This window comes from Magnolia sinica, chromosome 9 (genome assembly GCF_029962835.1).
Source record: "Magnolia sinica isolate HGM2019 chromosome 9, MsV1, whole genome shotgun sequence".
NCBI classification, from domain to species: Eukaryota; Viridiplantae; Streptophyta; class Magnoliopsida; order Magnoliales; family Magnoliaceae; genus Magnolia; species Magnolia sinica.
The window spans coordinates 49,370,002-49,395,017 of record NC_080581.1 but is presented as its reverse complement, the minus strand read 5'-3'; the positions used below and the strand labels follow the sequence as shown (position 1 = coordinate 49,395,017).

At 37.3% G+C, this 25,016-nt stretch overlaps 1 protein-coding gene across 1 annotated transcript in view; it reads right to left on the bottom strand.

Moving 5' to 3' along the window:
* LOC131255423 (DExH-box ATP-dependent RNA helicase DExH15 chloroplastic) overlaps positions 1-25,016 on the bottom strand; it is a 145,670-nt gene that overhangs the window by 33,316 nt on the left and 87,338 nt on the right. Inside the window, exons 11-13 of the mRNA XM_058256127.1 lie at positions 8,640-9,005; positions 3,427-3,663; positions 1,308-1,528 (exon numbers count right to left, since the gene is read on the bottom strand). Of these exons, the coding sequence (XP_058112110.1) occupies positions 1,308-1,528; positions 3,427-3,663; positions 8,640-9,005 (824 nt within the window). The remainder of the gene's footprint in view (positions 1-1,307; positions 1,529-3,426; positions 3,664-8,639; positions 9,006-25,016) is intronic.

Below are 25,016 nucleotides of genomic sequence, written 5' to 3'. Positions count from 1 at the left end.
GATTATTCACATTTAAGGAAACTGGCAAGTACTAAGTATTTCTACGCTTACATTGTTACATACACTTATCACACACATTCTCCAAGCAGGCATAGTACTAGCGACTAGACAAGTGAGTAGTGATACTTCTTGGACACTTAATACTTAATACTAATTAGCCCAATAGTTGATATATAATCATATTAGACTATTAGCAATATATGATATCAATTTATGAAGCCCAATAGTTGATATATAATCATATGATATCAATTTATGACATACATTGCGTGCGTGCGTGCATGTGATGGTCCGATACACCATTGAATACATGGGTCAAAATATAAAATACATTAAAAAAAATAATAATAATAATAATAAATTGATAGATTCATATCTCATTTTTTCTTATTTTCTGATATTTTTTCTTTTGTTTTTTTTTTTTTTGTTAAAAAAAATTCTTGCAATACGGCCTCGATTCTGATATACAACGCCGTATCCTATCATTTTTTCGCAAGGCCGATATGGCAGCCAATACCGTCATTCAAAACCATGTTAATAAGTCTTCAGCTAGTGTGGTTAAAGAAGCTCTTACAGGAGATTGGGGTTTTTTTTTTTTTCAAATACTCCAATGCAATTGTTCAGTCATAATCAAGTGGCCACTCATATTGCAAACTACCCAGTATTTCATATGGCCCACCTAGGTGTGTTAAAGTTAATAAATGTGTGCTATAAGATCATATGGCCCACCTAGGTGACTGTAATTTGTGTTGTACATATACACCCATCTTCTCTCTGTTTTTTTTTTTTTTCCACCATTGTAGCCTTTTAGTATGCAAATACTAAATTGTAATGAGGAACAGTTCTGGTATTTTGGTTTTTATTACTTAATGAAAAAAAGAAGATGGTGGAAGAATAGGACGAGGTGGAAAATTATTTTGGTAGCATATTTATCATAGAGTTGGTACATAAAATCCTCGGGTGGAGGCTGGAGGAACCCAGAATTGTAAGGGAATATTTTGTATCTAAAGCATGGTTACCCAAGCAAGAAATGGATTCAGAAAAGGATGCAAGAAATAGTTTCATTTATTGTAGTTATAGTAGTAAGCTAGAAGTATTGAAACAAATGCGAAAACTGGGAATAAAAGAAGGCAGGTGTATAGCACCCCTATATGCATGGGCTGATGGTTTACTGATAATAAAACAAAGGATGTGTATGGTGTGATCGTGAATTACAAAGGATTAACAATAATAACTCTCAGTAATTTAAAGTCCTCAAATTGGTTTCCCAAGGAAACAATTAAGTACACAAGTAAAAAAGGATATACCTGTTGCTTTTCCAAGGACGAATTTTAATTCCTTCAGAAACTAAACTTCCACAAACAGCAGCAAGTTCCGCTGGTTTTAGATCTAGTAAAATTTTATTCCGAAGAACCATTGCAAGCCAAAGTTCATTTTCTCCTCGAATTGCAGCTGCAGTTTCACCAAGAGGAAATATCACGTGTGTGTTGATATCCAGTGCTCTGGCTTCATGAATGACATTGCTGATCTGGCATAAGGGGAAATGTTAGCAAACTCCTAACATTTCTACAGTTATATGTTAGGGATATGCTAGTCTGTACTAGTATTCCAATACCTTTTGGATTTGGGATCTGCAGCATATACTGCGAAGTTTACATTTTGTAATAAGATTTACCATTAACAATGAGGGAAGAACTTCATTAAATAAATAAACACTTAAAATGAATGATATGCTACTTCATAACAGTAAAGAAATGATAGATAACATGCCCATTTCTTTCACAGAAAAAACAATGATCATATCTACTGGGAGTACTTGTACAACCAGCAATTGAGACATGTCTATTTCCTGATAAAACAATGAACAAGGTAACTCAGTGACTGAAATTATGATAAACATACCAGAATATATATGAAGTTAAAAAATAATAGCAATGGTTGATGATCAAATAGATGTTATGAAATGAATGATGGTTTTCTAACAAAGAAATCATGTAAATTTTGACAAATTGCCTGTCCAATATATGGTTTATTCTTAAAAAGCAACATACGTGATAGATTAGTCATGCAAACGCATCATTGGCTAATGGGCAGGCCCTATTCAAAATTCCATTTTTGCTTGGCCCAGGCCTGGCCCATTAACAACCATGAGGAAAACACACAGTGAAAGGAAACCCGTATGGGAATTCCTCACCAAAAAAACAATAAACTGACAAAGAATTTTCTTTTGTAACATTTCAGGGAAAGAAAGAAGTTGAGAAAATTTCTCATTGGACATCTCAAAATTTAAAAGTAATGAGGAAAAGGAGTATTAACAAGATGGGAGATTATCTGGAAGCAAAAGTCAGAATCATCAGCAAGAAATATACGAAAAGCCAAAAAAATTTAGAGGATTATTTGTTCTCCTATGGGAGTTCTCGAGGTAACCCATCTTTTGGTCAATTCTTTGCCAATAAAATTCTTTCATGCTATTCTTTTTCCAATAATTCTTTCAAAGAAGTTGATGCTCTCTCCTTTTCTCTTCTTTTCTTTTCTTTTATTATTATTATTTTTTTTTATTTTTTTTTATTTTTTATGCTTATGAAACTGATTTGCATCTCCATGCATGTTTTCTCGGTAACTTCCTCAGATGTCAATTTTCATTGTCATAAGTTCCTCTTTACGAAATTCCATTGCAAAATTTTCTGTTTCATATCCCTTGGAAATTCCCATGAAAGAAATACTGTGCAATTTTCCTATTTCTTTGAAAACGATTTCAATATCCTAAGTGAGTTTATTTCTTTTGAATTTTATCAATGAGAATGGTTAAGCATGCAATTTTCTCTTTCTATAGAGGTACTTGCTGCATTTAGAATTTTCAATTTAGAACTCTTCCAGCTAGTCTTTATGGAATCTTTAAAGTCCAATGAAATACATAAATAGTTAACATCTAAATAATCAAGGATGGAGATTTTGGCACATTATTCTGTAATTTAGAACTGCTTGCCTTATAAGAACTGGAAAAGAATATGACGATAAATTATTTATGCTATCAACTCTTCCCATTGTACTAATTATTCAATAGAAGTGTTCACCCTTTTGTAAAATGGTTCCCTTATTAGAACCTAGAGAGGGAAATTATACAAAATAATCCTCGAAATCCTCTTTTGATACCAGTATATCCTACAAAGGGAAGATAAATAATGATGACAATGATAAAATAAATAGTACAAAAAAAAAAAATCATCATCATCTAAGCTTGATCCCAACTAATTGGGTTGGCATTAGTAGCAGCAAGAGTAGCAGTTATGATGATAATGATATGTCAAGGCATACGAGAAAGAGTGGCATAATTAAATATGTATGGAAGTATAGTCTCATGTACCAAAAAAGAGACACATGCTCATAAATACAACTGTAGCCATTGACAGGCCGAGTTTTGAATACCTGTATGAACTCCTTCCAGCCAGATGGCTCAATTTGCTCCATTCGATTAATTAAACGGTCTGATCTTGCCTTCAAGCGTTTAATCTTTTCTTTCGTGAAGTTAGTCACATCTATGATCTTCTTAAATTCTTTAAATCCATTGGTACTGATGATCTTTTTCTTCAGACGAGAAACATTTCGTCTTTGTTCCTTGTACGACTCTGCAGCTTCATGGTATGAAGATGACATGTTCAGCACCTAATGAAAGAGATCAAGACCTGAACACATCATTTTTGTTTTAAGGAAATCACAATTACAAGAGAAAATAAGTGATTATCAAAGAGTTTCTAGAAAATGCCATGAACTTTTCATTCAGGGAACCTTGTAATTTGAGTCAATGACAACACTCCGGATGATATGGCAATGTGGCATTCCACTGAGATTGTAGATTTAGAAGGTTTTCTCCTTATCAGAAATATATATATATATATGTGTGTGTGTGTGTGTGTGTGTGTGTGAAACAATGAAAGGGCAAAAGAAACATGATCCATCTAACTGCCATAACAGTAACGGTCTGGGGTGTTATGGGCAGCAACGCCCTGTTCTGAAGAAAATGGGGTGTACAATTCCATTACCGCGGGGTGGGGGGGGGGGGACAAAGACATACAGAAACTACCACTGTGTTCGGTCTTCTTTTTTGTCATTTTTTGTTCTTGGGAGTGTCCCTAGTTAATTTCAACCAGCCTTGAGCAATCTTTCAAGATTAAACATAAGATCTAGCCGTTTTCGAAGAATCGAAGCTTCAGGGAACCAAATTTGGAGATATTCGAAAAAATAGGTAAAAATTCAACTTTTTTCTTTTTTTCAAAGACATACAAAAACTACCACTGTGTTTGGGGTTTTTTTTTTTTTTTTTTTTTTCATTTTTTGTCATTTTTTGTTCTTGGGTGTGTCCCTAGTTAATTTCAACCAGCCTTGAGCAATCTTTCAAGAGTAAACATAAGATCTAGCCGTTTTCAAAGAATTGAAGCTTCAGGGGACCGAATTTGGAGATTCGAAAAAATAGGTAAAAATTCAACTTTTTCTTTTCTTCTTTCTCGCTGGAAATGTTTAAATTCAAAATTATATCACCAAATCGATGAGATCTTGCTAGATTTGTGGTCAATTTAGCCTTCTTTAATTTCCTTTTTTTTTTTTTTTTTTTTTTTTTTTTGTATTTTTGCTGTTTTTTTTACATATTATTCAGCAACTTCGATTTATTTATTTTTAGTCTGGATCGTTGAAATACATGTATAGACTTTAATCTACATATGCATACAATAAGTCAGAGTTTTCCATCTGATTTTCTATTTTTTTATTTTTTATTTTTTTAAAAAAAACAGCTATTTATTTAATGAATAGTTTCAGATTTAATTTCGATTTTTTTTCTTTGAATTACTGGGTGGGGATGATGTCAAATGCTTAGGGATCTACATTAATGGGATGAGTTCCATAGATTGCATGAATTCTAGGCTGATTTGGGGGCATTCCAATGGTCCCCAAATCGGCGACACTATTCATCCAAATTTAGTTTCAATTTTTCTTCAAATTACTTAAAGGGAACAATGTCAAATGCTCAAGGATGTGCATTGGTGGGATGAGTTCCATATATTGCATTAATTTTGGGCTGATTTGGGGGATTTGGGGGCATTCGAGTGGTCCCCCAAATCAATGACACTATTCAACACTATCCAAATTTCTTCAATTCATTCCCTCAAGTTATTATGGATATGCTTCCATACCCACAACCGGATGATGACAACGTAAAGATTGAGCAGCTACAAGCAACATGATTTTCTTTTTGGTGGTGAGACGGTTGTACGTAATGTTTTTGTATATATGTTTGTCCTTTGGGCTTTGACATCACTTTTACACTTATGTTTTGACTAACAGGTTCACTTTATACTTTATGACTTCATGCATTAGCATCTATGGTTGTTTGTAGTAAAATGGTTACATAAATATGAATGCATAATTGTGTCATTACTACATTCATGCTCATACATTCGCACTTACATTGAATCATTCATATCAGATATTTAGAAAATTAAAATATATGAGTTCTATAGTCAATCTAAGCCTATCAGGTTAATGAAATCATCAGACAGCTCGAAACAACATTCTTACCAAAGAATGGCTCGTTACACCATCATAAACATGTTCAAAACTAGAAAAGAATACATATTTGGAATCCTCTCAATTTTTTGAATTTCTCATATTTTTATGATTCTTTTCTAAAAACAAAAAAGAAAAAAAAGGGGGGACCGTTATGGGGTCGTAATGGTTGTTGTGCCTCATAATGTAATGGTTTTATTATTGTTATTGAATGCCTTGCTAGACAATGGATAATGAGTCCCCTATAAAGAGAGAAGACCCACTCAGGGAATCAACAATATAATATAGAAACTCCCCTATATAGAGAGAAGACCCACTCAAGGAATCAACAATATAATTATATAAACTCTAGGAATGGATTATAAACAATAAGACATTCTCAATTCAATTGCTCCCCCAAAAAAAAAAAATAAAAAAAAAAAATAAATAAAATAAAATAAAAATCCACCGCACCGGTTTTAATAGTCAAACATCCACTTGATATGAGGTCACCAACACCACTGGGGCCTGACTACTTGGGGATGTAAGCTTCCTTAAAAACTCAATCCCTGAAAGATCCAAAGTTACGTACTGAGCTTCCATCGATATCAAGATTCCACCAGCCTAGCCTAAGGGTAGAGGAATCAAAGACCCACTCCAACATGATGCAGTTGACAATCTTTAATAACACATCCAATCATAATGAATATTAGGAGTGGATGTGCTAGAAACCTTTCTTCAAATGCTACCTAATACACCAAAGACCTACCAATTTTGGCCTATAAATGATCCAAGCTAAAGGGATGATCTTACAAAATTGTATTGTTCCTTTCACTCAATATTCACATGACATATTCCCCACATGATCACCAATGGCGGCATTCTCCATATAATCTTGCCAAGGGCCACTTTATAGTTGCACACTTGCACAAAGCATGAAGTGAGAGCTAGAAAGAAGCTAGAAAGAAGAAGCATGATTCAAAGTGAGAGTGGTACCTAGTCAGAAGGGTCTAGTATTGCACCCATTCATAAGCTTCCCTATCAAACCCAGCTACAATAAGTTTCAAAGAGGGGAAAAAGGGGACCAAATCCTCTGCACTGAATTGCAACAAATGAAGAGATGATCCACTGATTCTGCTACCTTCCAGAACAAACTACAAACATTATTGAGGGACCAATTTCTTTTCTAAAGTTTGTTAAGCATTCGAATCTTCTTAGCAGTAGTTTCCCAAAAAAGGTCTCACTCCAATAAACGAATCATAGGGATATATAATGCCCCACTAAGAAGATCAAAAGGGCTGACCACTGACAAAATTTCAAAATCCCAGAAATTCGGACCACACAATTATATCACCCATATGAGTCTTTGATAATGATAGTGTCAAAAAAGGAAGTATACCCTTGAAAATCCAGCGAAGAGGGTAGAATTGTCCAACTGAGATCTTTCCAAATTGAACCTTGTTATGACGCTTGATACACGGGCAATCAGAATCTGTATGTGTGTGATGCATCAAATCAAATTAAACCAACAAAATTGTAAAACTTATTGTCGCTGTCGCTGTCCCAAAATCACATTGGTTGAACAATCCTACCTCTGATTCGTCAACATTTGTTGGTTGAAGGACCATTGAATATTTTTCATTTTTTAACAATCCCAATAAATGTCCACCAATCAAATAGTCAGGTAACCAAATAAGTGTGATTTTTGGTTTATTTTACATCCAAACTAGGATTCATACTTTGGACAATTTAATTTGAATTTCATGCGTCGTATGCAATTTCTAAGCAATTTCTAAGCGCATGTGTATCATCCATCACACTTTGCCATGGTATTAGTATCCAAGTTTTTCTGTTTCCCTCTTTATTATCCCACACCCTTCTTAAAGATTCTACTCTTTAAATGTCAATAAATTTTGAAATTGGTTTCCATATGAACCAATTACCCCTAGTCACCATTCCTTGATGCCAATCAACTTCCTTCTCACCATATTTGGAAGCAATAATTCTTCTCCAAAGAGCCTCTTCTTGAAATCTCCAACACCACTTAGTGAACAAAGCCTAATTTCCATTCTTGCTCTTCCTATACCAATCCCCCCAACCAATGTTTGGTTTCAGAAATCTTCCCATCTCATGTGATAGAACTTGGAGGCATCCCTATACCCTCCCAAAGAAATAGAACTTGTAGGCATCCCCATCATCCTCCCAAAGAAATCCGAGTTTTGAAGCTTATTTGCCAATTTAAGCAAGAATTTATGTAGGAAGAGAGTATATATGGAGATAAGAGGTTGATTTGCTCAAGTAAAAGACCAAGGTCATTCTCAAACCATGTTTGGAAACCTTGATTCCTTGCCAAACAAAATAAAGGAAAAGTGTTTTTCCTTCAATGTGATAATTTTTGTTGCTTGGATAGTAAAGAAAATGGCAGATTCTGCCAAGCAATCCATTGCGCTTTTCCATAGTATGGATTCTAGGCACAGAAAACTGGGTAACTTTTGTGAGAGGAATATGAGACTCCCGTTTGCTATCCAAACAAGAACTCTAAAATTGGATTCATTTTTCAATAGTTCTCAAAGAAATCATTATTGAGTATTATTTTTCTATTATTTTCCCTTGGATGCGGCATATCCAAACATGCCCTTCGGGAGCAAAGCAATACCCTCCCTCCCTCTCTATGAATATGCATGCAAACGCATGCATGTGTCAATCTGTGTATCTCCATCTACATACCCTCAAAATCATATATATATATATATCCAGCTCTTTTTTTTTTCTCTCTTTTTGGAGGGTAACACATCAAATTACAAGCATACCAGAATGAAAAGCTCATGCCATTTTCTAGAAGCTTTCCAAAAAAGAAAAGGCAACTTTTTCTTTAAAGGTAACACTACCGGGGATTGAACCCTGGATCACTCACGCACACTACACTCTCACCACTAGCTCATCTAAAGAACAGGAGCCTGTCTCAAGCAACCTTATTCCATTAGAGTAATTGCAATTTAGTTGTTGTGACAAGTACAAAAGACATAGTAAAGTAAAAGGTTTATGGTTCTTTTAAAAAAAAAAAAAAAGAGCAGGGAAATATCACTAGCATATAAACCAACCTCATCATCTTCAGAAAGGCTACTCAAGACTGGCACATTTAAACTCCAAGACCATGTCTCAAGAGATCCTTCCATGCACCACAGATCCCCAAAATCAGAACCAGCAAGTTTCTCCCACTGAAAGTCTTCCTTTTCCAGGAGAGCAAACATAATTTCCTGCGGCAAAGCATCTCCTTGAGCTAAAGGAACGTTAGGGAAGCCTGGCTTGTATAATGTTTTAACCCACTTCTCTGTAAACAGATACCATGAATTATCTGATCCAAGAGCCACATGATAAGATGGTTTGGCATCAACCTGTCCTTCAATTTCTAGAATTTCACTTGACTCAGCTTCCAAGTTTAGTGCAAAGGAATCGTCCACATAAACCTGTCATGTACAACAACAAAGGAATTCAAACTTGCAGCCACCATCACAAACGAAGCATATTTTACTGAAATCATCATGGATGGAGATCAAAAAGGAACAAAAGACAGTAGATGGTAAAAAAAAATAAAATAAAAAAAATAAAAAAAAAAGGATATGATCATATAGATACTAGTTTCTATAAGGTCTTGTTTGGATCCTTAGAACGGCAACTCCTAGGAGTTGTAACGCAAAGAATCTCCCCATCTCATATTTTTGGCTATGAGAAAGAATCGTAAGTCCATGGAAAGATAAGTTCCCAAACGGACATCAAATCCACGGGACTTACAACTTCCACACCCCAGCAGAAGGCCCCCAGTGCAATTGTCCACTCCCTGTTTCCTTGTACATAGTCTTGTCAGTCTGCGTGGAACCAGAATGCTAATTGGCTGCAACCCAAACTTGCATCCACCTCTTGTTCAAACATCATTCTATCTACAAATGACTTTCAGGTACTTTTCATATTTTTACTTGATGGGTTTCTCCTAGATGCATTCTTCCTTCTGAGATGTATATTCTGAATTATTTTTCAGATATGGGCATCTTCTCATTGAGAAACGTTCTTTCTTTCTTTCTTCTGAGATTTATTGTTTTGCTGAATATAGTGGATTAATTGCTGATCTCGTTCACCTTATTTTGTGGTTTATAACCAGTTCTCAACTATTGCTGAAAGGTTGACTATTTCTATTGACATTTAATCTTCTTCATGGCTGCATCTTCGGAGGTTACATCAGGATTAACTGAAGAGAGTATAAGACATTTGTCCCAGAACCCTAGTTTACAAATAACAAACATCAAAATGAAGGGAGTTTTGCTTCAATGGGTACAGGCCTGAAAAATGGAAGAAAATAAAGATTAAGGAATATTGATGGTTCTCTGGTTGAACCTCATGAAAAGTACCCAAAGCATAAGGAATAGCAATCAAATTACTTACTGGTTCTGTCATAGTTGTTAATCTCCATGAAATCAGCAGGGGAGTGTACCTACTCTCCTCATCTACAGAGATCTAGATACGGTTCATGAATTGCAATTTGATATGAATAATCTGGCCCAGATTTATCAATTACATGAAGTCATCACGTCTCTCAGTGAAGAAAGATAGCTGTCATTGAATATCATTCCAAAATATGGAGTCTCTAGCAAGGACTAGAATCCTCATAGAATATGCAGTACATTTGTCCTAAAATGCCAAAGACCAAAAGAAGCTGATAGAAAATAGTAGGATATCCGAATTGTCAGCAGGGCCAAATCACGAACCAATCTGTAATCAGATACTTGGACAGCCAACACTTCCTAGTCTCAACAATGTGTATACCCTTCTCATGAGAGTAGTGATGGAGAAAAGTGATGGAAATCTGTAAGTGCTATTATGTCAAGCACACATAGATTGTCAAATTTCGTAAGACAAAAGCATCTCAAGATCAGTTCACATGTATGGATTCACAACAATTCTACATGCCTGAAGATCAGCTCAAGATCGGCTTATGAGCAACTCAAGATCAAGTCAAGATCGGCACATTTTCTCAAAAGAAATCGTCGCCTGGATTCAAGTCAAAGTTCAAGACAAGGTGACTCAAATATTTGCTAAAACACAGGTGGTATAACCCTAGAAAGACCTTAGGAATAGGTGCTTTCAAAAATTCTTTATCATGGGTTTTTATTAGTGTTTTTGCTTTGGAATTCGGCCAGCCTAACTTCATCCCATTGTATAACCATGATGTTAGTGAGAAATCCAACGCATCCATCCGTTTTGCGAGATCATTTTAGTACATTAGACCAAACCTTGAGTGGATCCAAAACTCTAGTGTGTTGCACGAGAGGAAACAATGTGGATTCAGTGACTAACGTTGAAACATTCATTCTTCCATAAAAGCTACTTATCGAGCTAAGGTTTTTGTGATTTTACTTCGTCTCATTAGGAATGACCTTATAAATGGTTTGGATGGCATATAAACATCAAGGTGGAGCCTAGTAAGGTTTCAATGGTAGTAAAGTCTTTCCCCAGTTTTCTATATTGTGTGGCCCACTCAAGTTTTGAATATATCCCATTTTTGGTCGTATGTCCTACGATGATCTGACAAAACAGATTAACGGGGTGGATTTCTCACAAACATCACGGTTGGCCCCAGATAGCATCAAGCACCCCTACTTCCTGCGACAGGCTTCCGCCGAAACCCGGGGCGAAGCCTGTTGGACATGAGGTGGCTACTGACGTTGCTTTGTGGCCCCCATCATGATGTATGTATCCTATCCACGCCTTCCATCCGTTTTCCAGACTATTTTATGGCATGAGCCCCAAAAATGAGTAAGTTCCAAATCTCATATGGACCACACCACAGGAAAGAATGGTGATTGAACACTTACCATTAAAATTTCTTAGGGGCCACAAAAGTTTTAGAATAAGATGATATTTTTCATTTTCTCTTCATCTAGGTTTGTGTGACTTAATCAACAGACTATGACAGTGAGCCTTACGAAGTTTTTAATGGTGGGCATTATCCCAAAAAATTTTGAGATAAGGCCAAAAATGAGCCAGATCCAAGGCTCAAGTAGACCACACCACAGGAAGCGGCGATCATAATGATTCTCGCCGTTGAAATTTTTTTAAGGCCCATCGTGACATTTATTTGCCATCCAACCTATTCATAAAGATATGTAGACCTGGATGGAGAGAAACACAAATATCAGCTCCATCCAAAACTTCTGTGGCCCCTAAGAAGTTTTCAACAGTAAGAGTTTAATCCCTATTATGTAGTCCACTTGAGCCTTGGATCTGCCTAATTTTTGGGTTTATACCCTAAAATGATACAAAAAATAGATGGACGGTGTGGATAAGACCTACACATTAGGGCAGCATGTCGAAGCTGCTACCCTTTCCTAGCTGGAGACGGGCAGGGGTAGGACGCGGATGGGATTTCATGTGAAAGATGAAGTTCCTACAAAAGGATGGTGGGTGGGGCCCATTGCAATGTGTGTGAGAAATCCATTCCGTCCATCAGTTTTGAGAGCTCAATTTAGGACATGCGACGGAAAATGAGGTGGATACAAAACTCGAGTGGGTCACATGAGAGGCAAAATTGGGGAAAGAAATTCCTACCGTTAAAAGCTTCCTAGGCTCCACCTTGATGTTTATATGCTATCCAAACAATTTATAAGGTCATTCCTAATGGGATGAAGTGAAAACACCAAAAATATAGCATGATACAAAACTTTTATGGTCATAAGAATGCTTCAACGGTGCTTACTGAATGTCTATTGTTTTGTCTCATGTGGCCCACTTGAGTGTTAGATACACCTAATTTTCGGTCACATGTCCTAAATTTATCTTTAAAAACAGATGGATGAGGTGGATTTCTCACAACCATCGAGGTGGGCCCCACCCAAAATCCTTGTGGAGTAACTTATCGCAAAAGGCTCTCGCAGGAAATCCGCGGACGCAATCCACGTCCAATCCAGTTGCGTATGAGTACGCGGTTTGGCCAGTGACAATGCCACTAACTGGGTGGCTAGTGGTCGGTGCTATGAGGGCCCACCATGATCTATGTGTTTATTCACATCGTTCATTCATTTTTACACATCATTTTAATAATTTATCCCATAAATGAGGCAGATCAAAATCTCAGGTGGACCACACCATGGGAAAACAATAGTGATTAAACGCCTACCATTAAAAACCTCATATGGCCCACTATAATGTTTATTTGACATCCAACTTATAGATCAAGTCATACATACCTGGATGAGGCCAAAAAACAAATATCAGCTTGATCCAAAACTTTTGTAGCCCTAAGAAGTTTTTAATGGTGAGAGTTCAATCAATACGGTGTGGCCCACTTGATATTTTGATCTACCTCAGTTTTGGGTTCATACCATAAAATTACCTAAAAAAATGGATGGACGGCATGGATGAGACACATACACCATGTTGGGGTCCACAGAGCACTGACCATTAGCCATTGGCTAATGGTAGGGGAGTAGCTAATTTGTGTCCATCTATGGCGGGTTTTTTTCGAAAGTCGGTCGCACGAAGTAGTCATGCTAAGATGCTAGTTGGGGCATATCGTGTTGTTTATGAGAAATCCACCCCGTTCATCTGTTTTGTGAGATCATCTTAGGACATACGACCAAAATTGGGCATTTTCAAAACTTGAGTGGGCCATACAAGATGAAAAACTAGGGGAAAGACTTTACTACCATTGGAACATTCCTGGGCTCCACCTTAATGTTTATATGCCATCCAAACCGTTTATAAGGTCATTCTTAATGGGATGAAGTAAAATCATAAAAACCTTAGCCTGATAAGTAGCTTTTATGGCCGAATGAATGTTTCAATGGTAGTCACTGAATATCCATTGTTTCCTCTCGTGCAGCACACTAGATTTTTTGATCGACTCGAGTTTTGGTCTAATGTACTAAATGATCTCGCAAAACGGATGGACAGGTTGGATTTCTCAAAAACATCATGGTGGCCCCACCTATCGTTCCAACGCAGTAACTTCCTATGAAAGGCTTCCGTAGGAAACCCGCATCATGAGGCATGTGATAGGGGAGTGTCTCTCTCTGTGACGTGCACATGACCGAAACTCACTCTCTAACTTGCACGTAATCTAAACCATACGTCATATCCTACGGTTGACATCAAGGTTCACATGTAATGACGTGCGAACCAGTGCGTAGGTGAGCATTCATATATATATATATATATATATATATATATATATATATATATATATATATATATATATATATATATTGGTTGGAACCAAAACTTGTGTGGTCCCAAGAAGTTTTTAATGGTGAGCATTCAATCAACATTGTTTTCCTGTGGTGAGGTCCACCTGAGATTTAGATCTGCCCCATTCTTGGGATCAAACTCTAAAATGATTTGGAAAATGGATGGACGGCATGGATAAAACACATACATCATAATTAGACACACAGGCCCACAAAAGGCTTTTAATGGTCAATAACCACTGTTTCTTATGGTGTGATCCACCTAAAATTTTTATCTGCTTCATTTTTGGTATCATGCCCTAAAATAAACTGTAAAAACATATGGACAGCATGGATATACAATGCATGCAACGAGGTGAGCCCTACAGTCCTACAGCTAGGGTCCCACACACAACTGGTTTCGGGGTTGCAGCCAAGTCGCACTCCTTATTTTAAGGGGCTGCAACCCCGAACCAGTGATGTGGGTGGGACCCTGACCATGGGGCCCACCTAGATGTATGCATTATTTATCTACACGATCCGTTTTGCCAGCTTATTTTAGATCATTTGCCCTAAAATTAAGCAAATCCAAATCTCAAGCTAATATTTTTGTGGTTTTAGTTCATCCCAATTAAATGACCTTATGAACAGTATGGATGGCATATAAACATCACGGTGGACCCAGAGAGGTTTCAACGGTAGATATTTCCCTACCCACTTTTTCTTGTCTTGCAACCCACTTGAGTTTTGGATCTACCTCATTTTTGGGCTCCTATCCTAACATGATTTGGAAAAATTGATGAACAGGGTGGATTTCTCCATTTTATGAACTCCACTATGATGTATGAGTTTTATCCGCTCCATTCATCCATTTTATGAACTCATATTAGGGCATGATCCAAAAAACAACGGAGATCCAAATATCGGGTGGAACACACAATAGGAAGTGGTTTCCATTCATCCATGTTTATGTGACCTAATCAACAAGTTGGATGGCAAATAAACATTACTGTAGGCCTCAATAATTTTTTTAATGGTGGGCATTCAATCACCATTGTTTTTGTGGTGTGGTCCACCCGAGATTTAGATTTGCCTCATTTTTGGAGTCATGCACTAAAATGATCTCACAAAGTAGATGGCCGAAGTGGATAAAACACATACATCATTGTGGGGCCCATAGATTAATGGTTCCAATATAATGAAACCACAACCATATGTGCGCAGGACCGTTAATGCATCAAGATTAGTTTGTCACTTGAAAGCTAGATGGGATGGTTGGTTGGATGGATGATGTTTGGATGATTGGATGGGATGAGATGGTTAGGTGGATGGATGGATGTTAGGATGGTTGGATGGATGGGATGGGATGGTTGGACGGATGGATGTTTGGATGGATGGGATGGGATGGTTAGACAGTTGGATGGACGGATGGTTGGTTGGTTGGTTGGTTGGATGGATGGGATGGATGGGTGGATGGGTGGACGGTTAGATGGATGGATGGTCCAATGGATGGTTGGATCATAATGCATGTGTATTTTGTTTATAAAGTATATGCATATATATACATGGATTATGCATGTTTGTTTGCCTATTAATTGATTTAATGAGACAAAGTAATTGTTGTTACTATTAAATTGATTTCTTACAACATCACATACTTTTAGGCACCCATTAAATGAAAACTTATTATGTATGCATTTTTTTTTTCAATTTTTTTATTCCTAGATGTACAAATATGTGTATTTTAGCATCTCCTGAAGTTTCATTGAAAATTTCCACCGTTTTCCCCATGTGTTCCTTCATTTCCAGTTATAGGCGATATTATCGGCAACAACGATATTGTTTCTATATCTCCGGCCAGCGAAACTTGTAGCGATATCGATACTTCAAACGTTGGTTGTATGTAGTGTTCAATTTGTCATTGACAATATCTAGATATTATCGATATCGCAACATGCACAATATTGAGACCACAATCTTTCGTTTCCATTCCAATTGTTGATGATTTCTTGAAATATCATGTGTTGTTACTATTTTGCAATATCGATGGAAGTTTAGATGGAAGTTTAGATGGAAGTTTGGATGGTTAGATAGGCCGAATGGGATGGCTAGACTGATTTCTTACAACAGCACATGCTTTTAAGGCCCCATTAAATGGAAACTTGTATGTATGCATTCTTTTTGCAATTTTTTTTTTTTAAAAAATTTTTCTAAATATGTAAATATGTATATTTTAACATCTCTTGAAGTTTCACTAAAAATTCCAACGTTTTCCCTATGTTTCTCCACATTTCTGGTTATCAACGATATTATCGGCGATATCAATATTGTTTCTGTATCCCTGGCCAGCGAAACTTGTAGCGATATCGATACTTCGAACACTGACAATAACTAATACTCAAGTAATGTCCCATACATGAATCATAATGCACTTATTAATAAGTTATTTTATGATATAATCATTGAAGTCCTTTATTCTTTTCATTACCATAACGTAAGCTATTATCTAAATATGATGTTCCAGTATGCTGCATCATTTTTTGAGAATGAAGAGATTAGAACCTGACTTAAATATGCAAATAAGGGTCTTAAACAGAGTTCAACTCCTGAATTATTGGTTGATAATCATTCATTGCACATATATTTTGTTATTTTGGTGCTTAAAACAATATCAATGATTTCTTGTATCGTCCACAGTTGAAAATATATGGACATTGTCAAGGTAGTGTTATTTGAATGGTTCGATTCAAATCATATCAATTGGGTGTACGATATGAATTGTACACCCAAATCACATTCCCATTTGAATTGTACAATTCAAATATGAATCATATGATTCGTGTTCCACCTTAAATCAGCGGTTAAAAAAAATAAAATAAATAAATAAAAACAGTGAAAATTCTTTCTTTTAATAGTTTTTTTTCCCTTTTACAAATCTTCTGTTTTTAAAAGGTTTGCAAGGCCCACCCACATTAATAAAAGCCCTCTTTCGTTTCTTTCAAGAGATAAGGACTTTGGAGTTTTTGAGCTTAAAAAAACCTTGAGGAAAGAATTCAACATATCTTTTTCATCGCTAAACGGAATCGAATGTTGCTTTCTGACATTTTACATCAAAAATAGGTATATAATAAAAATAAAACACTTGCATAATCTTTTCTCTTTCCTTTCTCCTCCCTTTAGGGTAAATACTTTGAAAATGTTCAATATTTATGTCATTTTCTTATGTTTTTTATTTACTTCAAAATTCTTTTCAATCTTAAAGATGGTGAAGTCCAAAGCTAAGGATAATGATGGGATTATTGCTCAAAGGTGGATGAAAACAATAACCTTCATCTAAAAAGCAATTTTGGTGGGAAGAGTTATTGCGATGGTATATTCCAAATGAAACACCACCTCGCCCAAACAAAGAAAAGTGTAGGAACATGTTAACAAGGAGGTAATGATGTGGCAGAGAAATTTAAAGTTGCACAATAATTCTAGTGAAAAGAAACAACAAGAAAATGAAGAAATGTATGATGTTGGAAGAGTTCCAACTGTACATAATCTGGATGAATTGGTCAAGGGTGGATGACTTTGTTGGATGAAAGAATTTTGGGGGGGGGGGCGACAAGCCACTTTAAATAGAATTTGGAAGAAAAGAGAGAGAGATAATGTATGTCTTGTTATTACTTGCTTCCTCTACGTGAATCCTTTACCATTCAATCTTGTGAAGAACACTTTCTTTGCAATAATGATGGAAGTAGTTACTGCATACGGATTAAGGTTGAAACTTTTTGACTTATCATGGAGTAAGAAACAAGTTTTTAAAGTTGGAAGTAAAGAACATAAAGAAGTCAATTAAGGAGTACAAGAAAGAATAGGCAAAAAAAGGGAAGCATGATCATGTCGAACAGGTGGACGGATGGAGTGAATGGGTCCATTACCAACTTTTTGGTTAATAGTCCAAATGGTATTTAAAAAATAAAAATAAAAAAATTGTTGATACATCTGAAAAGCGAACAATTTATTAGCATTACTTATTGGTGACGTAGGTGACGAGAATGTTATACTTACGAATAACGCATCCGCATATGTAAAAGCAGGTCAAATGTTGATAGAGAAGAGAGAGAAGTTACTTTTGGTCTCCATGTGCAACCTATTGCATAGATCTTATGCTTGTGGACATTGAAAATTTGCAAGTTCATGCAAAGACTATGGCGAAGGTAAAGGCTACAACGGTCTACATTTACAAGAATTGATGGGCCTCGAATTGGATGAAGGCGAGTTGACTAGAACAGCTTTAACATGATTTGCTACGTGTTATTTAACACTGAAAAGCACACATGAGAATTAGTTAATATACTAAAGTTAGTTGATTCGGATGAGAGGCGGGCCATGGAATACATTTACGAAACAATGGATCAAGCAAAAGAGACTATAAGAAAGAATTTTGGAGAAGTTAAAAAATGGTATTAGACAGTTTGGGAGATAATCGGCAAGCAGTGGAATTTTCAGCTCCATATGCCCTTACATGCGGAGGCCTACCTTTTAAATCCAATATTTCAATATGACATGAAATTTTATGCAGATTTAAAAATCAAAACTAGCCTTTATGATTGTATTGAAAGAATGATCACATATTCAAGGAAAATGATCGTTATTGATGAACAAATGAACTAGTTTAGAAGGGCCTATGGCTTGTTTGGAAGAGAAATCATAAAGTTAAAAACAACAACAACAAAGCAACCAAATAACTTTTGAATTATTTTGCTTATTAATTGTTTTTGGACTTTAACCAGTCAAATGTCTATTTTGATTTTCAGGTTATTTAATTTAGTATTTGATTCTTTAATCTTTATATTATATTATTCATATGTTTATGGTGAGAGATTTACGTAGATGAGTGTCCAAAACTACAAAAGTTGGCCATTTGTATTTTGAGTCTAACATGTAGTGTTGCTACTAGTAGTGACCACAACTAGAACACTTTTGAGCAGATGAAAAATTATTGAACTTGTCTCACTAATCTTATTGTTAATTGTTTATATACTTAATTAATGATTATATACTAACATACTATAGTTAATAATGAAACTATATGTTCATGCAGATATATTCTAAAAAGAAAAATAGACTTGAGCTATAGAGATTAAATACTCTCATTTTTGTAAAAGATAATCTTAAAATTGAAGTTAGTCATGTGAAAAGGGAAAATCAAGGACTCGATCCAATCTGCTTATTGGATATAGAATCCGATGACAAGTGGATCATCGAGAACGAGGATCTGGCCATTCCTACAAATAATGACTAAATGTACATGGAAGAATGTTTTGTCGAGGAGTTAGAAGGTGATTAACTTGTAGGCTCTACCTCACGGCGAGACGGGCAACATGATATGATTACATGTAATATTTTCTTGTAGTCTTGTAGACTTAATAGTTTCATTTAGTTAAGCTTAAATGATAAGCATAAATTATGTTGTAAGTCCTATAAAACTTTTAATTAGAAGTAAAGCAAAAGGAAAGGGAAAAGTGGAAGAAGAAAAGGAAGATAAATTATTTCAACAACAAATTCTAAAGATGAAGATGATGTTATTGCCAATGCTAACATTGATGTTAATATTATTGATGATGAGGATCAATGATGCAGGACCGATGAATGAACCAAACATCATGTGAGATCAAGTAGCAAAATTAAGATAATTTAAAATTTAAAAAAAAAAAAAAAAAAAAAAAAAAAAACAAACCTTGCCATAATCATTATAAATACCACGACAACCAAAAAGACATCGCGCATAATCCTAGCCTAGGTTACCAACATCGTCACACAAGATCATTAAATAAATGAAAACTAGGATCCAATGGATGTAGGGACGTCCAATTACCATATGGTATAGTTTATTTCAAACTAGAAGACCTAATACAACCTAGGGTAAATTAGGGTTTGGGTAATTTGGGAAAGTATGAAATGATGGGGACGTCACGCGTACACGCACACGCACGCCGCCTTCTATACACGTATGGAAGGAGAGGGAGGGCCCCACCGTCGATTTGGCTCGATGACAACGTCCAGAGAGGGCCTCCTAGTTAGAAGACAAAGTTTTGGTTCATTAGAGTGGGCCCGATAATCAAGTAAAGCCCATCATGGGATCTCATGATCGGGGCCCACCAGCCGGATTGATTTCATATTTTAGGTTTTGATTATTTATGTTATTTAGAATATCATGAACGGATTAGATTTCTTTAATTAGTTTTTATTTTGGTTTACTTCATCGCCAAGTAACAAGTGGCGCACATGGCGCGAGTTTGAGATATAGGTTTTTTCTTATAAATAGGCACCCCTTGTAGCTTTTTGGATTATTAAAGTTTAATAAATAAAAATAAAAAAAATTCCTACATGTTTTTTTCTACTCTCTGAGTTTCTTAGCTGTAGAAAATTTCAAGTGGGTACGAAGCCCTCCCTTTTCGAAGGGCTAACTACCATGGTGCAAAGCCACATCTATCCCTATCCACCCCTACCCTCTTCCTTCCATATTTCTCACTTTCTACAATCATCCTTGCTTCGAATCCACCAGTTTTTTTAGTCGTTCTTCTTCGTACAACCAGTTTTCAGAATCTGGCCCTGCAAGACGGCCGAAACTTCGACGAAGCATGGCGCATAGACCGTACGTCGGATCGCCACGAAACTTGGAGGTTTTGAAGCCAACTAGAGCCAAGGAGTCCGTTTCGGAAATCGGACCCCGCTTGCACGTGCGGCCAGGCTCGTGCGCACGTGCGCCTGCTGTCCGCACGCATGAACTTTCTTCGGTTCAGGTTTTTCTCCTTGTTTTCCCTCTTTTCATACCTATTTTCATAAACTCTAACCCTAGATTGCATTATCCTTAATTTATTTGCCCCTTTTCTCACCCTATGGTTCCTTGAGTTAAAATTGGTGAATCCCTTGGATTAGGGACTGATTGTTGTGCATGTGTGGATGAATATTACTTATTTTTGAGTATCGTTTGGTTCATAATTTTTATTGATCCAGCCCTAACATATGTAGTCCTGGTCCCGCATAGATTCCCCTTAATTGAATGTTTGGACTTATGTGGGGGATATGGAATTTGTGTAATTGTTTCTGAACTAACGTGATCTTAAACCTGAAATCTTGCACATCATATTTGAATTACATGTCCTGCATCAAATTTGGTATTAGAGCATAGGGTTCTTATAGGCGAATACATTACATGTTTAGAGTTAGTTTGTTTGAGTCCTTCATGCATCCAGTTCATCTCATATAGTAGTTAGAAGACCGTAGTCCCTGATATTAGTTGCTGAATTTTCTGTTATGAGGAAGTTAGCAATTCACATTGCTGTAACTTTCTGTTATTCCCTTATTTTGACAACTATGTTGCTGGATTTTAGTAGCACTACGTGGTTTCCCTCATATAGAGTCTCACAGGATCACTTAGTCTTATTTAGTTGCATATAGTCGTCATAGAAAGTCCTTAGGTGGAGTTAGCAAGTGTATGCCCACACGTATGGGTCATGGTTTTAGGTTGCACCCTACAATAAACATGGAGCAACTGCTAGAGTCATTAAACAAACTGTCCCAGCAGATCGAGTCTTTGGGTAAGCGCTGGGAACAACATATAGATCAACGCTTTGATCAATTTGATGTGCGCATTATCCAACTAAAGGTCTCTGCTGGGACAAACCCCACCATTGGGGTGGATGTCCGATCTCAAGTAGGTGGCCAGGAGGATAGACCAATGAATGGAGTTCGCCAAGGAATCAGCTATGGGTGTGCACCCGTGCACCCACCCCATGAGGGACATCAAGACCACTATTTTGAGGGGTACAACATGTGCGGCCTTATGGCTGGAGAGTGTACCAGAGGCTAGTGTAGAGTTACTCACTGAGGCCATTCCAGCAGTGGATGAGTTTCGTGATGTCTGTCTTGATGTTCTACCAGATGAGTCTCCCCCCAGGATGGATATAGAGCACACCAAAACATGAGACACCGTAATACCTACACCCGAGTTTGCGTTTAATAGTTCTATCGATAGGTCCACAGGTTTCAGTCCTTATAAAGTCGTTACTGGTTATAAACCTGAGAAACTTATTGATCTTGTCCCTATGTCACTGTCCCATAGGCCGTCAGAGCCTGTAGAGTTTTTTGCGCATCACATTCATTCATGACATCAAGAAATCAGGCAAAAGATCACTACTAGTAATGAACATTACAAATTTTCTGCAGACCAACATAAATATTTCAAGGAATTTAATGTAAGGGACTCTATGATGGTCCGCATCAGGCTCGAGCGACATCCTCCGGGGGCCGTTTGTAAGTTACACGAGCGTAGCGCTAGACCCTTCAAAATTATAAAACGAAACGGTCTCAATGCGTATGTGGCAAATCTTCCACCCTCCATGGGAATTAGTTCCACATTCAATGTGGAGGATCTAGTTGCATTTCAATGGGCCATTGATGCATTGTCCAACCTTTCGCCTAACCATCCTGATTCCTCAGACCTTTCCCTTGATCCATGGCCCCCTCCCGACCCATCTTCCCAGCCTCTACGTCCAATACCTACCCGTCCCGACCCATTTTCCCAGCCTCTTACCTCCCATACCTACCCTTCCCGACCCATTTTCCCAGCCTCTGTCTCATACCTACCCGTCCTGGGCCATTTTCTCAGCCTATACCTCCCATACCTACTCTTCCCGACCTTTCTTCCCAGCCTCTACCTCCCATACCTAGCCTTTACACACCCAGAGAAGAAATAGAGGATATCCTGGACCATCAGATAGTTTCAACGTCGAACGGCGGGTTTCAGAAGTACCAGGTTAAATGGAAGTCGCGCCTAGCTTCAGACAGTACGTGGCTAACTGAGGATGAGCTTCAGAGACTTGATCCTGACATCCTGGACCAGTTCAAGAGTTTTATTTCGCCAGTAGAGAAATCTTCGCAGCCGAGGAGAATTGATGGGGACATCACGCGCACACTCGCACGTACACCACCCCCTACGCACGTACGGAAGGAGAGGGAGGGCCCCACCGTCGATCTGGCTCGATGACGACGTCCAGGGAGGGCCTCCTAGTTAGAAGACGGAGTTTTGGTTCATTAGAGTGGGCTCATTAATCAAGTAAAGCCCATCATGGGATCTCATGATCGAGGCCCACTAGTCGGATTGATTTCATATTTTAGGTTTTGATTATTTATGTTATTTAGAATATCATGAACGGATTAGATTTCTTTATTTAGTTTTTATTTTGGTTTACTCCATCGCCAAGTAATAGGTGGCGCACATGGCGCGAGTTTGGGATATAGGTTTTTCTTATAAATAGGCATCCCTTGTAGCTTTTTGGATTATTGAAGTTTAATATAAAAAAAAAAAAAAAAAAATCTGCAAGTTTTTTTCTACTCTTTGAGTTTCTAAGTTGTGGAAAATTCCAAGTGGGTGCGAAGCCCTCCCTTTTCGAAGGGCTAACCACCGTGGTGCGAAGCCACATCTATCCCCATCCGCCCCTACCCTCTTCCATCCATATCTCTCACCTTCTACAATCATCCTTGCTTCGAATCCACCATTTTTTTCAGTCGTTCTTCTTCCTACAGCCAGTTTTCAGAATCTGGGCCCGTAGGAGGGTCGAAACTTCAATGGAGCGCGGCGCACAGACCGTACTTCGGATCGCCACGAAACTTGGAGGTTTTGAAGACCCCCCATGGCCGACCAAAGCCAAGGAGTCCGTTTCGGAAATCGGGCCCCGCTCGCACGCATGTGTGCTTGGCACCACCGTTGTCCGCACACGTGGACTTTCTTCGGTTCAAGTTTTTCTCCTTATTTTTCCTGTTTTCATACCTATTTTTATAAACCCTAACCTTAGATTGCATTATCCTTAATTTATTTGCCCATTTTCTCACCCTAGGGTTCCTTGAGTTGAAATTAGTGAATCCCTTGGATTAGAGACTGATTGTTGTGCATGTGTGGATGAATATTACTTATCTTTGAGTATCGTTTGGTTCATAATTTTTATTGATCCAGCCCTAACATGTGCAAGCCTGGACCTACATAGATTCCCCTTAATTGAATGTTTGGACTTTTATGTGGGATATGGAATTTGTGTAATTGTTTCTGAAATAACGTGATCTTAAACCTGAAATCTTGCACATCATATTTGAATTTCATGTCCTGCATCAAGAAAGTTAGGGATTTTAGATTTAGGATTAGGGTTTTGAGAATAGAAGGAAGGGATTTTGATCTAAGGATGATGGAAAACCAAAAGAGACAAGGTGTGGCCATATGGCCAACTAGAAGGATTCACGCATGTAGCCGTACGGTCACACGTGGGGTGTAGGATGGTCGGGTTTAGGTCGGTTAGGGTTTGGATGATCGATAGATAAGGAAAAGATGAGTTTAGGTCGATCAGTGTTTGGATGGTAGATAGATAAGGGAAAGATGGGTTTAGGAGAAGATGAAGACTTAGGATGGAAGAGTTGAAGAACTTGAAGAAAATACCTTGATGGAGGAGAAAAGAGATGATGATGTGGGGATAGATGGATACCTTGCACCTCCATTGATGAAGATTAGCCTCACACCAATCTTCATTCCAAATCACATGAAACTATCTTCAAATCTCATGAAAATGAAAGAAAAAGAAGAAAGCAAGAGCTTTTTCTCTCTTTTTTATCACAAAATCCAATGAGGGAGAGGATCACACGCTCACCCTCTTTTATAGCTCCAAGAAAGTTCAAAATTTACAATAAACACACTGTTTTGTGAATTTTGACGAAAATAACCCTAGTATAACTAAAATCAACTAAAAACACACATAATGGTGTCAAACATAACATTAAGAAAACCAAATCATATAAGCTGATAAAATCTAAGAAAATTTAGTGTGGACGATCCACGATCAATGGCCTGATCATGTGATCCAATGGCCCTATCTTCATGTCCCTCCAATCCAATGGTCTAGATCACTATATAAAGCAGCCCATGTGTATCTTTCCAGTGTGGGATCTTCCAAATGGTCGCACATGCACATGGTGTCTTCATCACGATCACAGGTACTCACCTAGCCATAAGGAAATTTGTGGGGCCCGCCTCCTCCTATGATACGTATGTAAAGGTGTACGTGAAGTGATGTCCTCATCAAATCTCCTTGGCTGAGAAAAGTTCACCTTTGGCAGACTAAAACTCCAATAGCACTCCAAAATGTCTGGATCTAAATGTTGTAGCTCATCCTTTGTAATTCACATACTGTCTGAAATTGGCCTGTGCTTCTGACGAGGAATTTCTAA